The sequence below is a fragment of the Hemitrygon akajei genome, chromosome 17 (genome assembly GCF_048418815.1).
Source record: "Hemitrygon akajei chromosome 17, sHemAka1.3, whole genome shotgun sequence".
In the NCBI taxonomy this organism is placed as follows: domain Eukaryota; kingdom Metazoa; phylum Chordata; class Chondrichthyes; order Myliobatiformes; family Dasyatidae; genus Hemitrygon; species Hemitrygon akajei.
Window position 1 is genome coordinate 13,671,968 of NC_133140.1, and position 14,283 is coordinate 13,686,250.

At 43.7% G+C, this 14,283-nt stretch overlaps 1 protein-coding gene across 6 annotated transcripts in view; it reads right to left on the reverse strand.

The window, feature by feature from the left end:
* Positions 1-14,283, reverse strand: part of LOC140740502 (RNA-binding Raly-like protein) — a 1,929,462-nt gene that overhangs the window by 42,684 nt on the left and 1,872,495 nt on the right. For all 6 annotated transcript variants that reach the window (XM_073069704.1, XM_073069706.1, XM_073069701.1 and 3 more), the window contains one exon: positions 6,988-7,181. In XM_073069704.1, coding sequence (XP_072925805.1) covers positions 6,988-7,181 — 194 coding nt within the window. The remainder of the gene's footprint in view (positions 1-6,987; positions 7,182-14,283) is intronic.

The following is a 14,283-nucleotide window of genomic DNA, read 5'->3' on the forward strand; positions in this document are numbered from 1 at the left end:
AGATGGGTGGGTTAATTAATTGGCAGATGATACCTAGATTGGTAGAGCTGCGAATCATGTGGAAGACTGGCAAAGAATACAATGTGATATAGATCAGTGACAGATATGGGCAGAGAAATGGCAGGTGAAGTTTAACCCAGATACATTTGAGGTGTCACACCTTGGTAAGGCAAACGCAAGGTGACAGTACACTGTTATGGGTAAGATCCTTAACAGAGTTGCTGAGCAGAGAGATCTTGGGATGCAAGTTCATAGCTCCATGAAAGTTGCTACATGGCTTGACAGACTAGTTAAGCAGGCTTATGGAATGCTTGCTTTTATTAGTTAAGTTATTGAGTCATAAAGTCAAGTGGTTATATTGCAACTCTGCTTAGGCCACATCTGCAGCATTGCATACAATTCTGGTTGCCCCACTATAGGAAGGATGGTGAGGCTTTGGAGAGGGTGCAGAAGAGGTTTATCAGGATGCTGCCTGGTTTAGAGGGCATGTGCTATCATAAGAGGCTGGATAAACTTGGGTTGTTTTCTCTGGAGTGCTGGAGGCTGAGGGGAGATCTGATAGAGGTTTATTAACCATGGAGTAGACAGTAAGTTTCTTTTCCCAGGGTTGAAATGTCTAATACCAGAGGGCATGCATTGAAGGTGAGAGGGGATGGGTTCAAAGGGGATGTGGAGGGTAAGTTTTTCACTCAGAAAATGTGGATGCCTGAAATGTGCTGCCTGGTAAGGTGGTAGAGGCAAATACTTTAGAGGCTTTTAAGAAATGTTTAGATAGGTACATGAATGTGAGGAAGATGGAGGAATTGTTTCTGGGAGGGATTAGTTTCTGGGGGGGTTTTTGATTTACCTTTGAGCCGGTTCAGCATTACATTGTGGACTGAAGGGCCTGTCCCTGTGCTGTTCTAAGCTCTAAACTTATGGAATACTTCAAAAGCAGCTAAAGTGCTCCCCCCAGGGGCATAACATTGAAGGATGCAGTCAGGGTAGAACTGGTGGGGACAAACACCCCAGGACAGTGCTCAAAGCTGCTGTTTCAGCTGCAGTAATGTGGGTGCCAATGCCTGGAACTGTACAGCAAACAGTTCAGTTAATCTGAATCCTAACATTCCTCAAGGACTGGCGGTGGAGGGGGGCGGGGTGTGTGCGTGCGCATGCGTGCTGTTGTGTGATTGCTCAGTTAATATTGGGAGGAAGATTGAATTAATCCCATGCTTCAGAGAAAAATATTGAAATATTTGGCTACTCTGAAGCAAATTTGCAGGAACTCTTTGTCATTTAAGAGGTTGTACATTTTTAAGAGATTGTGTGAATATGTTGGGGGCCCACACGAAGCATTCTTTTCTTCTTTTGTTCTTTGAAAAATGTATATAAAAATAGGATCTAGTGCTTTCCTGGCATATATTACGAATAAACTCCTCTTGGCCCTCCAGCCGGGTACAAGCATCAATTTTAACTGGCAATCTCTGGTATCTTCATCAGGGATGACGCCTGGGTATATATAACCCCGTTGTCTGTCCCTCCTGATTCAGTAGTCCTCATCTAATCAGGTTTCCACTGCCCACCTTGTTTATACTGTTTTCACGGTTGGAATTAAGTATCTATTCTAACTTTTGCAGTTAGTTGTGAAGGTTCAGAAGAAAGTACAGGCATGGATTTTTGATTTGTCTTCTCTGTGGTTTTGGTTTGTGTTTATTTATTTTCCATGGAATTTGTTTTAGAGAGAAACACAGATTTCACACTGGCCATGTGAAATACAGGTTAAAGCGATGGAAATCTGTATCTCCATTTCAGATGTGGGATGCCCACATTTCAGAGGGAAACAGACATTTACAGAAAATTTTGGACAGTTAATCTGGAAATTTGGAATTGATATCTTGGAAGGTTGAGATATTTGGGGAGCTTTCCTAAAACTTGCTTTTACTAACAAGACTACTTTCTTTTTAGAGAACATGAAAGATGTTGCTCAAGACTTTTGACATACTGATTTTGAATTTAATTTCTTTAGAAAATATTTTTGATACAATCATAGTGTTTGTCATGTATCTTATAAAATGAAAATAGAATTGAATTATTGGGTTAGTCCAAACAGCAGTTCAGCATTAATTCCTTCGCCATCTTAAAGCACATATTTATCCAGCTGCTGTTGGATGGTCGAATCAAAATGACTTGGTCAGTCAGCCCTGACTCTGCAGGATTGAGATGTCGTTGTAAAGGGTATTAAAGTTTCCTTACAGATGATCTTCATTGAGCAGGTGTCAGGATATGATAGCAAATGAGCCAAAGAGACCATTTGTATTACAACAGAAAGTGAGGCTGGAGGGAAAGAGATCAGATAAAGCAATACCCAAGAACAACGGCACAAACAAAGGAAAAACTCTAATTTACTTTTTAGATGGTTCCTCACCTGTACAGGATGGTGAGAGGAGAACCAGCTATGTGAGGGCAAAAGAACATAGGGTCATAAAGGTGACAGCTTATTTAAAATGATCCTGAGGGAGGAAGACAAAGGCTGACAAGTTTGCCAAACGAGGTGCTGCAACCTGACAGGGCAGTTGCAGATTGGGCAAATTGGAAGACAGAAGGAGCAACAGGTTAAGGTTATGGATTTGGCAGAGGAGCAGAAGAAACATAAATAATTTAAAAAGTTGATAGAAGGAGCAGGGTCATAAATATATAAAGAGCTCAAGGAAGTGCTTACTAAAGACTGAGTGGTCTTTCGTGAAATCTGTGTTTCCAGGGGGAATGAAACCAAATGATCCACTGGTACCATGACCTATGGGAATATCAGCGCGCAGTAAGTGCCCTGGAAATCTTAATGGAAAGTGTAAACCTCTAAACCCAAGTTTTAATTTAACACCAGATGAAGGGAATAAGGTATTTTGTTGCAGTGGAATTAACTATGACTGGGATCAGGGTTGATCTTATTCCAAAGCCATTACAGCAGGCAAACATGTCAACACTGATGTTAATACTTGCGGGGCACTCAGTGATCAAAAATGATCTTTCACATTGGACTTGAGTAACTGGGGGCCAACAAAGGAGGAATTCAGATTCAGTCTTGAATTATACCAGGGTGGGTGGTTTGACATGCATGGACAAAACAAAATCTTAGGTATCCCACAGGACACAAATGCACAGTTCTTACATTGAATTTTGTGAACAAAACATGTGAGAGTTGTTTTATGTGCTTAACTAAAGCCACAGCCCTTTACGTTCATTACGGACAAACAAAAGCAGTCAACTTCTGACATGATTACATCAGACACCATCTCTTAAAGTGAACACAACAGTTCAATGATGGCGTTTGTGAATTGTGTAGGAATGGGTTCTATAATGAACAATATATGTCATCTGTCACCCATTACATTACTCTACACTTACATAAAATTCTAGGGGTGACATTATCAAGTATCCTAGAGGGAATATAATTAGTTGTTAGGTCTAATTATTGAGCAGCCTCAAGTATGATGGCCACGGTAAGATTACAGTCCTGTGGGATCACACTCATGTGAATACTGAGTGGGACAGTAATTCACACAAGAGATATCCAGTGGGGTGGTTACTTCCACATATTTTCTATAGGATATTTTGATCATCATTAACTGTACACATGAAGAATTGTACAGGTGGTAAACAGAGTGAAAAGGTTCACAATGTGGGCAAATATCATAAGACTTGGATATCATCAAGTTACCCACCAACACATGATATTGTTATGAACGGTACTGGGAAAGGGATAGATTTATCAAGGAGCAGACCACTAGCCTTGCCTAGAATAATTGATAAGACAGAATCTTGTGAATTGTGGTTTCGGTACTGACGAAAATTGTTCGATATCTATTTTGCCTGTGAATAATCAGTCTTTCTTGTAGTATGTGTGGTGTGATGGACATATTTTATAGCAACAATAGCCATGAGTTATATCAAAGGATGGAAATAGTGTTTCATTGGGAAGTCATAATGTTGCCATTAGGAAATATGACTTTAGGTCTGGTTATTGGAGGACAAACTTTGTCTCTTCCAAAAGTGACGTGGTAATGAAGGAGAGCTTCACGATCCAATGCCTAATATGGATCAATAGTTGTAGGACCAATATTACTGATTTGCCACCAATTCCTGACTTGACTCATTGTGGAGGAGGCAAGCGAGAGGTGGTCTAAACGCTGCAAAGTAAGTTTTGGAATTGGGGATCAAATGTTTAAATACATCTGTGAGTGAGAATAGTATCACAAGCTGCTATAAGATCAATTTTATGTATGCCTGTAATTGTATTGTTTAATGTGTATCACCTTAGAAGGTGGGAGGCTAAAGTTGTGAAAGAGAAGAAATGTCACAGCTGCACAGAGTCCTTGTCAATCCTATGGACAGTCAACAGAATGAGAGGAGGATAATGATCTTTCGATCAAGTCGAGGATATGTTGGCCAGAAAGAACAACAATCAGTGTTGAGGAATGGAGACAGCCTTTTATGTGATACCCTAAAGGTTAACCTCCAAGTTGAGTTGATTGTGAAGAAGGCGAATGCAATGTTGGCATTCATTTCTAGAGATATTGAATATTAGAGCAGGAATGTGATGGTGGGTCTCTATAAGGCACTCGTAAAATCACACTTGGGAGTATTGTGTGCAGTTTTGGGCTCCTTTTTTAGAAAGGATATACTGACATTGGAGAGGGTTCAGAGAAGATTCACAAGAATGATTCCAGGAATGAAAGGGTTACCGTATGAGGAATGTCTGGCAGCTCTTGGGCTGTATTCCCTAGAGTTCAGGAGAATGAGGGGGTATCTCATAGAAACATTCTGAATGTTAAAAGGCCTGAACAGATTAGATATGGCAAAGTTATTTCCCATGGTAGGGGATTCTAGGACAAGAGGGCACGACTTCAGGATTGAAGGACGTCCATTTAGAACTGAGATGTGGAGAAATTACTTTAGTCAGAGGGTGGTAAATCTGTGGAATCTGTTGCCACAAGTGACTGTGGAGGCCAAGTCATTGGGTGTATTTAAGGCAGAGATAGATAGGTTCTTGATTAGCCGGGACATCAAAGGGTACGGGGTGAAAGCTCCTATATGTTATGGTCTTATGGTTTTATGTCCTTGCACCCACCATTTTGTAAACTTTTTTGATAAACTGATTCTTGCTCTGGGATAATTTAGACAAATTGAATGAAGGAAGGAGTTTCTGCTAATGATCTGCTAAATCTGAGAACATTCTCAGATAAGAAGCTGTTTATTGTGTAAAAAGGCAGGTTTGAAGACATCATCTGTGCCCAGTGTTGGGGTGAACTGGTCTGACTGGTTTGATCCAGCCAGAGTCGAATCCAACAAAAGAAGTCAGCTGAGGCATGAAGTTGAAGGTGAAGGTGATAAAACGATAGTTTGTAGCCCTGGGCCACATCCAATGGGAATCTGACACAGGCCAGTCACATGACCTCCAGCCAACAAAATTGAAACATCATAGATTGACCTGATAAGGAAAAAGTACGGGAGCTCAGGCAGTGACAACTCTCCAGAGACCAACCATCACAGAGTGGAGGACCCCACATTGGACACGTGAAGATCACAACGGGACTAGGAGGAACAGCTGGCTGGCCAACTTAGACTCCTTTTCCTGGGTATTGTCTCTTCTCTTCTTTGACTATTCATGGAGGGTCAGGGAAACTTATTAGATATACACACAAGAATTGAGTAGTGAAAATTCATGTGCTTGTGAACTGAGTCGTTCTGATCATTATTATGGATATCTTTGTAATAAGCTGCTTGCCAGTCCTCCTGTACCTTGCCTGTCACTAGAGATGACACAAAGATCTTGGTCAATGCCCTTGGATCTCATTATTTGTCTCTCTCATTCCTCTAATTCCTTTAGTAGATTGGGTGCTGCTCCAGATTCCAGCACCTGCAGTCACTTCTGTCTCCAAACTTAACTTTCCTAGCCTCCTTCAGCAGCATCTCCCAAATTCGAGACCCCCTCCCACCAAGGACAAGGGCAGAAGGTGTACAGGGCCACCACTCCCTAATGCCAACTGAGAAGTATGTCACTGATTCTCAGTCTTGAAGTTCCCTCCCTAACTGTACTGTGGGAGCTCTAGACAGGGTCATAACGAGGGCTTTTGGCACATTGGCCTTCAAATTGACTACAGGCATTGGGATGTTATGTTGAAATTGTATAAGACATTGGTGAGACATATTTTGGAGTATTATGTGCAGTTCTGGTCACCTACCTAAAGGGGAAAGATATAGAAACCTAGCAAACCTACATCACAATACAGGCCTTTCAGCCCACAATGCTGTGCCGAACATGTACTTACTTTAGAAATTACCTTAGGGTTACCCATATTGATAAGATTGAAAAAGTACAGAGAATATTTACAAGGATGTTGCTGGGATGTGAGGACCTAAGGTATAGAGAATAAGTTAGGACTTTATTCCTGGAGTGTAGGAGAATGAGGGGAGATTTGATAGAGGTATACAAAATTATGAGGGGTATAGATTAGGTAAATGCGAGAAGACTTTTTCCACTGAGGTTGGATGAGACTAGATCTAGAGGTCATAGGTTAAAGGTGAATGATGTAATATTTGAGGGGAACCTGAGGGGGAATTTCTTCACACAGAGGGTGGTGAGAGTGTGGAATGGTAGATGCGGGTTTGGTCATGATATTTAAGAGGGGTTTGGGTAAGTACACGGATGGGAGACGTATGGAGGACTGTGGTCAGATATGCGGTGATGGAAATTGGCTGAATAATAGTTTAGCATGGACTAGATGAGCCAATGGCCTGTTTCAGAGCTCTCTCTGTGAAGCTCTGACTTTAAGGACTGAAGGGACTCATCACACCTTTACAGGGGGCAGTTATGGTTGGGCAATAAATACTGTTCTTATTAGTGATGGCAAGATCAAAGAATGTGAAAGGGTTAGAGCCAGTATCAATTTGAACATGAACCTTTACACTTGATCTCGATCTTCACAACAGTACACATGAAACCGCCCTTACCAGGTCATCTGTGCCTTCCTCGTCGAAATCATCCTCCACGCCCTCACCCTCCTCGAGGATCTCATCTCCTTCCAGTTCCCCGCCATCCAGTGTCTCCCCCTCTGTCTGCTCGTCAGCTGTGGCATCGTCTGCTATGTCCGCCGTCTCCTCACCAGAGCTACGGTTTGGCGTTGCAGCGACCTCAGCCTTGGGCTCTGCAAAATGACAGGAGTTACAACTGGATTTCCAGTCTCTGGGTTGGCTGAAACACACTGTAGGGACTGGCCACACTGCCCAGCAAGTTCCTTTCTCAGACTTCCAGCACCACCATTGTCAGGCAGACACATCCACAATTTAATCTTCAGACAAGGTTGGGAGCCGGACAGCTACCGTGTGTTGTTAAAGAAGAATGTCAACTCACAATGCAGAGGATAAGAGTTTATAAAATGAGGGTGGATCTCATTGATGCCCATTGAATACTGAAAGGCCTAGATAGTGAATGTGGAGAAGATATTTCCTAGAGTAGGGGAGTCTAGGAGCAGAGGGTACAACCTCAGAATAGAATGAAGCCCCTTTAGAATGGAGATGAAGAGGGTTTTCTTTAGCCAATGGGTGGCAAATCTGTGGAACTCATTGCCATAGATGGCCATGGTGGCCAAGTTTTTGGGAATATTTAAATCAAAGGTTGTTTGTGGCCTTCTGTTGGTCGAGGTTGGCCAGGGAAATAGGTTGATAGGTTCTTGATTAGTAAGAGTGTCAAAGGTTATGGGGAGAAAGCAGGAGAATGGGGTTGGGAGGGATAATTAATCAGCCATGATGTAATGGTACAGCAGATCTGATGGACTGAATGGCCTGATTCTGCTCCAATGTCTTTGAGAGAGTCCTCACCAGCCAGCTGCTACATGGAAATACCAAGAACGACTGAGTCAGAGAGTAACAGAGAATAGGAACAGGGCCTCCAGGCCACCATTACACTTCACTGCATTAATGTCATTTTACTCTCTGCACATTGCCATCCATTCTCCTCAGACTCTAACTACTCACCTGTGCACAAGGGACAATTTACAGCAGGCAGTTTACCTACCAACCTTTGGGACTTGTGAAGAAACTGCAGCATCCGGGAGGAAACCCACGTTGTCACAGGGAGACCATGCAAACTCCCTACAGCCAACATCTGAGGTCAGGACTGAACCCTGGTATCAGGTGCAGCGAGGCAGCAGCTGTACCAGCTTCACTAGGCATAGAAAATGATCAAAAGCTTTATATTTCTGCAATAACTCTCTCCCACTTTGATCTACAGGATTGTGCAAAAGTCTTAGGCACATGTACATACCTAGGGTGCCTAAGACCTTGGCACAGTACTGTAGTAATTTTATGTATTGCACTGTACTGCTGCCACAAAAAAACCAAATTTCACAATATCTGTGAGTGATGATAAACCTAATTCTGATATAGGTCTCTGTTGGGGACTGAGAGTGGGTAGGGGGCAGGGAGAGGGGAATCATGGTTGGGGAAGAGGGGAGGGAGCAGGAAGCACCAGAGAGACACTCTGTAATGATCAATAAACCAACTGTTTGGAATCAAATGACCTTGCCTGGTGTCTCAAGGCTGAGTTTGTCTGCACACATGCCACCCAGCTTCACTGCCACCTGTCCAACAACCCTCCCGTGGCACTCCATCCTCACCATTCCCAACATCCTTTACAAACTCACTCTCCACTCCATGTTGACAAATACAGTACTGTGCAAAAGCTTTGTGCACCCTAGCGATATATACTGAATGTGCCTAAGACTTTTGCACTTCTGTCCCTTTTCTTCCTTATGTACTTGTTCTGTCTCCCCGTAATGGCAGCCATGTTACCTCAACAACATCATGTGGTCACGAGACGCACACCTCACTTGATTTTGATACTGATGTTTCACCTACTGTATATTCTTAAACAGTACAATTGTATTTATAAGACATGAGCCCTACGTATATTGATCCAAACAAAAGTCTTCATAGTATTTAATCAGGGGAAGGCGAATTATGATGCTATTGGATAGGAATTGGGGAGTGTAAATGTGGAGGCTGCTTATGAAGCACCTGCGGTAGCAGATGGAGGGTATTCTGCTGGAGGTTGGTAACCAGTGGCGTTCCTCAGGGATCTGTCACTGGACACATGCTCTTTGTAATTCTTAAAAGTGTCTTGGATGAGGAAGTGGAAGGGTGGGTTTGTAAGTCTGCAGGTGACACAGAAGATAGTGGAGTCGTGCAAAGTGTGGAGGGTTGTTTTAGGTTTCCACTAGTTACTGACAGGATGCAGAGCTGTACTGAGAAGTGGAGATGGAGCTCAACTCAGAAAAGTGTGAAGTGATTCACTTTGGAAGGTCAAATTTGAAGGCAGGGTTAATTCAGGATTCTTGGCAATGTGGAAGAACAGAGAGATCTTGGGGTCTACATCCATAGATCCCTCAATATTGCTGTGCAAGTTGATAGTGTTGTTAAGAAGGCACATGGCGTGTTGATCTCCATTAGGCAGGGGATTGAGTTCAGGAGCCATGAGATAATGTTGCAGCTTTATAAAACCCTTGATAGACCATTCTTGAAGTATTGTGTTCAGTTCTGTTTGCCTCATTATAGGAAGGATGTGTAAGCTTTAGAGAGGATGCAGAGGAGATTTACCAGGCTGTTGCCTGGACTAGAGAGCATGTCTTATGAGTGAGTTATGGCTTTTCTCTTTGAAGCGAAGGAAAAGGAACGGTGATGTTCTGCACGGACTAGAAGGGCCGAGATGGCTTGTTTTCGTGCTGTAATTGTTATATGGTTATGTGATAGAGGGGTACAAGATGATAAGAGATGATAGATCAAGTAGATAACCAGAGACTTTTTCCCAGGGTGAAAATGACAAGTACAAGGGTGATTGGAGGAAAATATAGCGGGGATATCTGAGGTAAACTCTTTATAAGGAGAGTGACAGGTTTGTGGAGTGTCCTACCAGTGGTGGTGCAGAAGCAGATACATTAGAGGCATTTAAGAAAAACTTTGGCACATGAATAACAGAAAAATTGATAAGTATGTAGGAGGGAAGAGGGAGGTTGATCTTAGAGGGTTAAACGACAGGCTCAACATTGTGGGTCAAAGGGCTTGTTCTGTTCTGTAGTGTTCGATGTTCTATTCAGGAGGTCAGGATTGAAACAGGCTCTCTGACTAATTATCCCCTGTAGCCTATCCTACTGCTCAACCCCTCCCAGACATTACCATCAGCACACACAGAAGGGGCAATTTGCAATGGCCAGCTGACCTACCGAACTGCCTGTCTTTGGAGGGTGAAATGAGACTCCAGCACTGGAACAGAACTTTCGCAGAGCGGCCTTCAGAAAGTGCTTCGTGGAAATTAAACATGTCATCAAAAATCTTGGCAAACTATAGATGTGTGGTGGAAAGTGCGCTGACTGGCTGCATTATGGCCTAGTATGGGAACATCAATGCCTTTTAGCTGACAATACTACAAAAGGTAGTGGATTTGGCCCAGTACCTCACGGGTAAAACCCTCCCAACCATTCAGCACATCTCCATGAAACACTGTTGAAGGAAAACAGCATCCTTCATCAAAGATTCTCACCAGCCAGCCCATGCTCTTTTCTCGTTGCTACCATCACGTAGAAGGTACAAGTGCCTCAGGACTCACACCACGAGGTTCAAGAACAATTACTACCTCTTAATCATTAGGCTCTTGAACAAAGTGGGCAACTACACTCATTTAAGGACTCTTATATCTTGTTATTTCATGCTTTGTTATCAATTCATTGTCATCTGTTTATTTATATCTGCATTTGCACAGTCTGTTGTCCATTGATCCTGTTTACAGTTACTGTTCTGAAGACTTGTTAAGTATGCCCGCAGAAAAAGAATCTCAGGGTTGTATGTTGTGACATACATGTAGACAATAGACAATAGGTGCAGAAGTAGACCATTCGGCCCTTCGAGCCTGCACCGCCATTCTGAGATCATGGCTGATCATCTACTATCAATACCCGGTTCCTGCCTTGTCCCCATATCCCTTGATTCCCCTATCCATAAGATACCTATCTAGCTCCTTCTTGAAAGCATCCAGAGAATTGGCCTCCACTGCCTTCTGAGGCAGTGCATTCCAGACCCCCACTACTCTCTGGGAGAAGAAGTTTTTCCTTAACTCTGTCCTAAATGACCTACCCCTTATTCTCAAACCATGCCCTCTGGTACTGGACTCTCCCAGCATCTGGAACATATTTCCTGCCTCTATCTTGTCCAATCCCTTAATAATCTTATATGTTGCAATCAGATCCCCTCTCAATCTCCTTAATTCCAGCGTGCACAAGCCCAGTCTCTCTAACCTCTCTGCGTAAGACAGTCCAGACATCCCAGGAATTAACCTCGTGAATCTACGCTGCACTTCCTCTACAGCCAGGATGTCCTTCCTTAACCCTGGAGACCAAAACTGTACACAATACTCCAGGTGTGGTCTCACCAGGGCCCTGTACAAATGCAAAATGATTTCCTTGCTCTTGTATTCAATTCCCTTTGTAATAAAGGCCAACATTCCATTAGCCTTCTTCACTGCCTGCTGCACTTGCTCATTCACCTTCAGTGACTGATGAACAAGGACTCCTAGATCTCTTTGTATTTCTCCCTTACCTAACTCTACACCGTTCAGATAATAATCTGCCTTCCTGTTCTTACTCCCAAAGTGGATAACCTCACACTTATTCACATTAAACGTCATCTGCCAAGTATCTGCCCACTCACTCAGCCTATCCAAGTCACCCTGAATTCTCCTAACATCCTCATCACATGTCACACTGCCACCCAGCTTAGTATCATCAGCAAACTTGCTGATGTTATTCTCAATGCCTTCATCTAAATTGTTGATGTAAATCGTAAACAGCTGTGGTCCCAATACCGAGCCCTGTGGCACCCCACTAGTCACCACCTGCCAGTCCGAGAAACACCCATTCACCGTTACCCTTTGCTTTCTATCTGCCAACCAGTTCTCTATCCATGTCAATATCTTCCCCCCAATGCCATGAGCTCTGATTTTACCCACCAATCTCCTATGTGGGACCTTATCAAATGCCTTCTGAAAATCGAGGTACACTACATCCACTGGATCTCCCTTGTCTAACTTCCTGGTTACATCCTCGAAAAACTCCAATAGATTAGTTAAGCATGATTTGCCTTTGGTAAATCCATGCTGGCTCGGCCCAATCCTATCACTGCTATCTAGATATGCCACTATTTCATCTTTAGTAATGGACTCTAGCATCTTCCCCACTACTGATGTTAGGCTGACAGGACAATAGTTCTCTGTTTTCTCCCTCCTTTCTTAAAAAGTGGGATAACATTAGCCATTCTCCAATCCTCAGGAACTAATCCTGAATCTAAGGAACATTGGAAAATGATTACCAATTACTATTACTCTGAGTTAGACCAGCGGGAAGGATTTTAAAAGAAGACAACTTTATAGAGCGGGCAACAGAGTAGAGGGAGTCAGAGCAGGAGGGCTTTGGCTCAATGGGGCTTCAGCGATAACGAGTCGAGGTGAGGTAAGTTACTTGTGAAGAATAGAAATAGGAAGTATTTCTGCGAGGCTGGTGTTCTGTACTGAGTGTCGTATGTGGGATGTCTGGGAGACTCCCAGCCTCCCGGATGGCCGCATCTGCACCCGGTGTGTTGAGCTGCAGCTCCTTAGGGACCGGGTTCGGAAATTGGAGATGCAGCTCGATGACCTTCGTCTGGTCAGGGAGAGTGAGGAGGTGACAGATAGGAGCTATAGGCAAGTAGTCACACTGGGGCCTTGGGAGACAGATAAGTGGGTCACAGTCAGGAGAGGGAAGAGCAGGAGTCAGATGCTAGAGAGTACCCCTGTGACTGTACCCCTGAATAATAAGTACTCCTGTTTGAGTACTGTTGGGGGGGGGGTGGAATGGCCTACCTGGGGGAAGCAACATTGGTTGCACCTCTGGCACAGAGTCTGGCCCTGTGGTTCAGAGGGGTAGGGAAAGGAAGAAGATGGCAGCAGTGATAGGGAATTCTATATAGTCAGGGGGTCAGACAGGCAATTCTGTGGACACAGGAAAGAAGCAGGGATGGTAGTTTGCCTCCCAGGTGCCAGGGTCCAGGATGTTTCTGATCTTGCCCATAATATCCTGAAGCAGGAAGGTGAACAGTCAGAGGTCGTGGTACATATTGATACCAATGATGTAGGCAGGAAAAGGGAGGCGTTTCTGAAAACAGACTACAGGGAGTTAGGAAAGAAGCTGAGAAGCAGGACCTCAAAGGTAATAATCTCAGGATTATTGTCTGTGCCACATGGCAATGAGTATAGGAATAGAGTGAGATGGAGGATAAATGCGTGACTGAGGGATTAGGCAGATGGAGTTCAACCCAGATCAGTGAGAGGTGGTTCATTTTTGTAGGTCAACTATGATGGCAGAATATAGTATTAATGGTTAGACTCTTGGCAGTGTGGAGGATCAAGGTCTGGGTCCATAGGACGCTCAAAGCAGCCGTGCAGGTTGACTCTGTGGTTAAGAAGGCATACAGTGTATTGGCCTTCATCAACCATGGGATTGAGTTCAGGAGCCAAGAGGTAATGTTACAGCTATATAGGACCCTGGTCAGACCCCACTTGGAGTACTGTGCTCAGTTCTGGTCACCTCACTACAGGAAGGATGTGGAAACCATAGAAAGGGTGCAGAGGAGATTTACAAGGATGTTGCCTGGATTGGGGAGCATGCCTTATGAGAATAAGTTGAGTGAACTCGGCCTTTTCTCCTTGGAGCGACAGAGAATGAGAGGTGACTGATAGAGGTGTATAAGATGATGAGAGGCATTGATCATGTGGATAGTCAGAGGCTTTTTCCCAGGGCTGAAATGGCTAACACGAGAGGGCACATTTTTAAGGTGCTTGGAAGTAGGTACAGAGGAGGTGTCAGGGGTAAGTTTTTTACGCAGAGAATGGTGAGTGTGTGGAATGAGCTGCTGGTTACGGTGGTGGAGGCAGATACAATAGGGTCTTTTAAGAGACTCCTGCACAGGTACATGGAGCTTAGAAAAATAGAGGGCTATGGGTAACCCTAGATAATTTCTAAAGTAAGTACATGCTTGGCACAGCATTGTGGGCTGAAGGGCCTGTATTGTGCTGAAGGTTTTCTATTTTCAATGCTTCTATGAACCCCAAGATCCTTCTGTTCATCAACGTCACCATTCACGGCATATGTTCCCTTTGCATTTCAACTCCTAAAGTACAACACCTCACATGTGCTCTTATTAAACTCCACCTGCCATTCCTCTGGC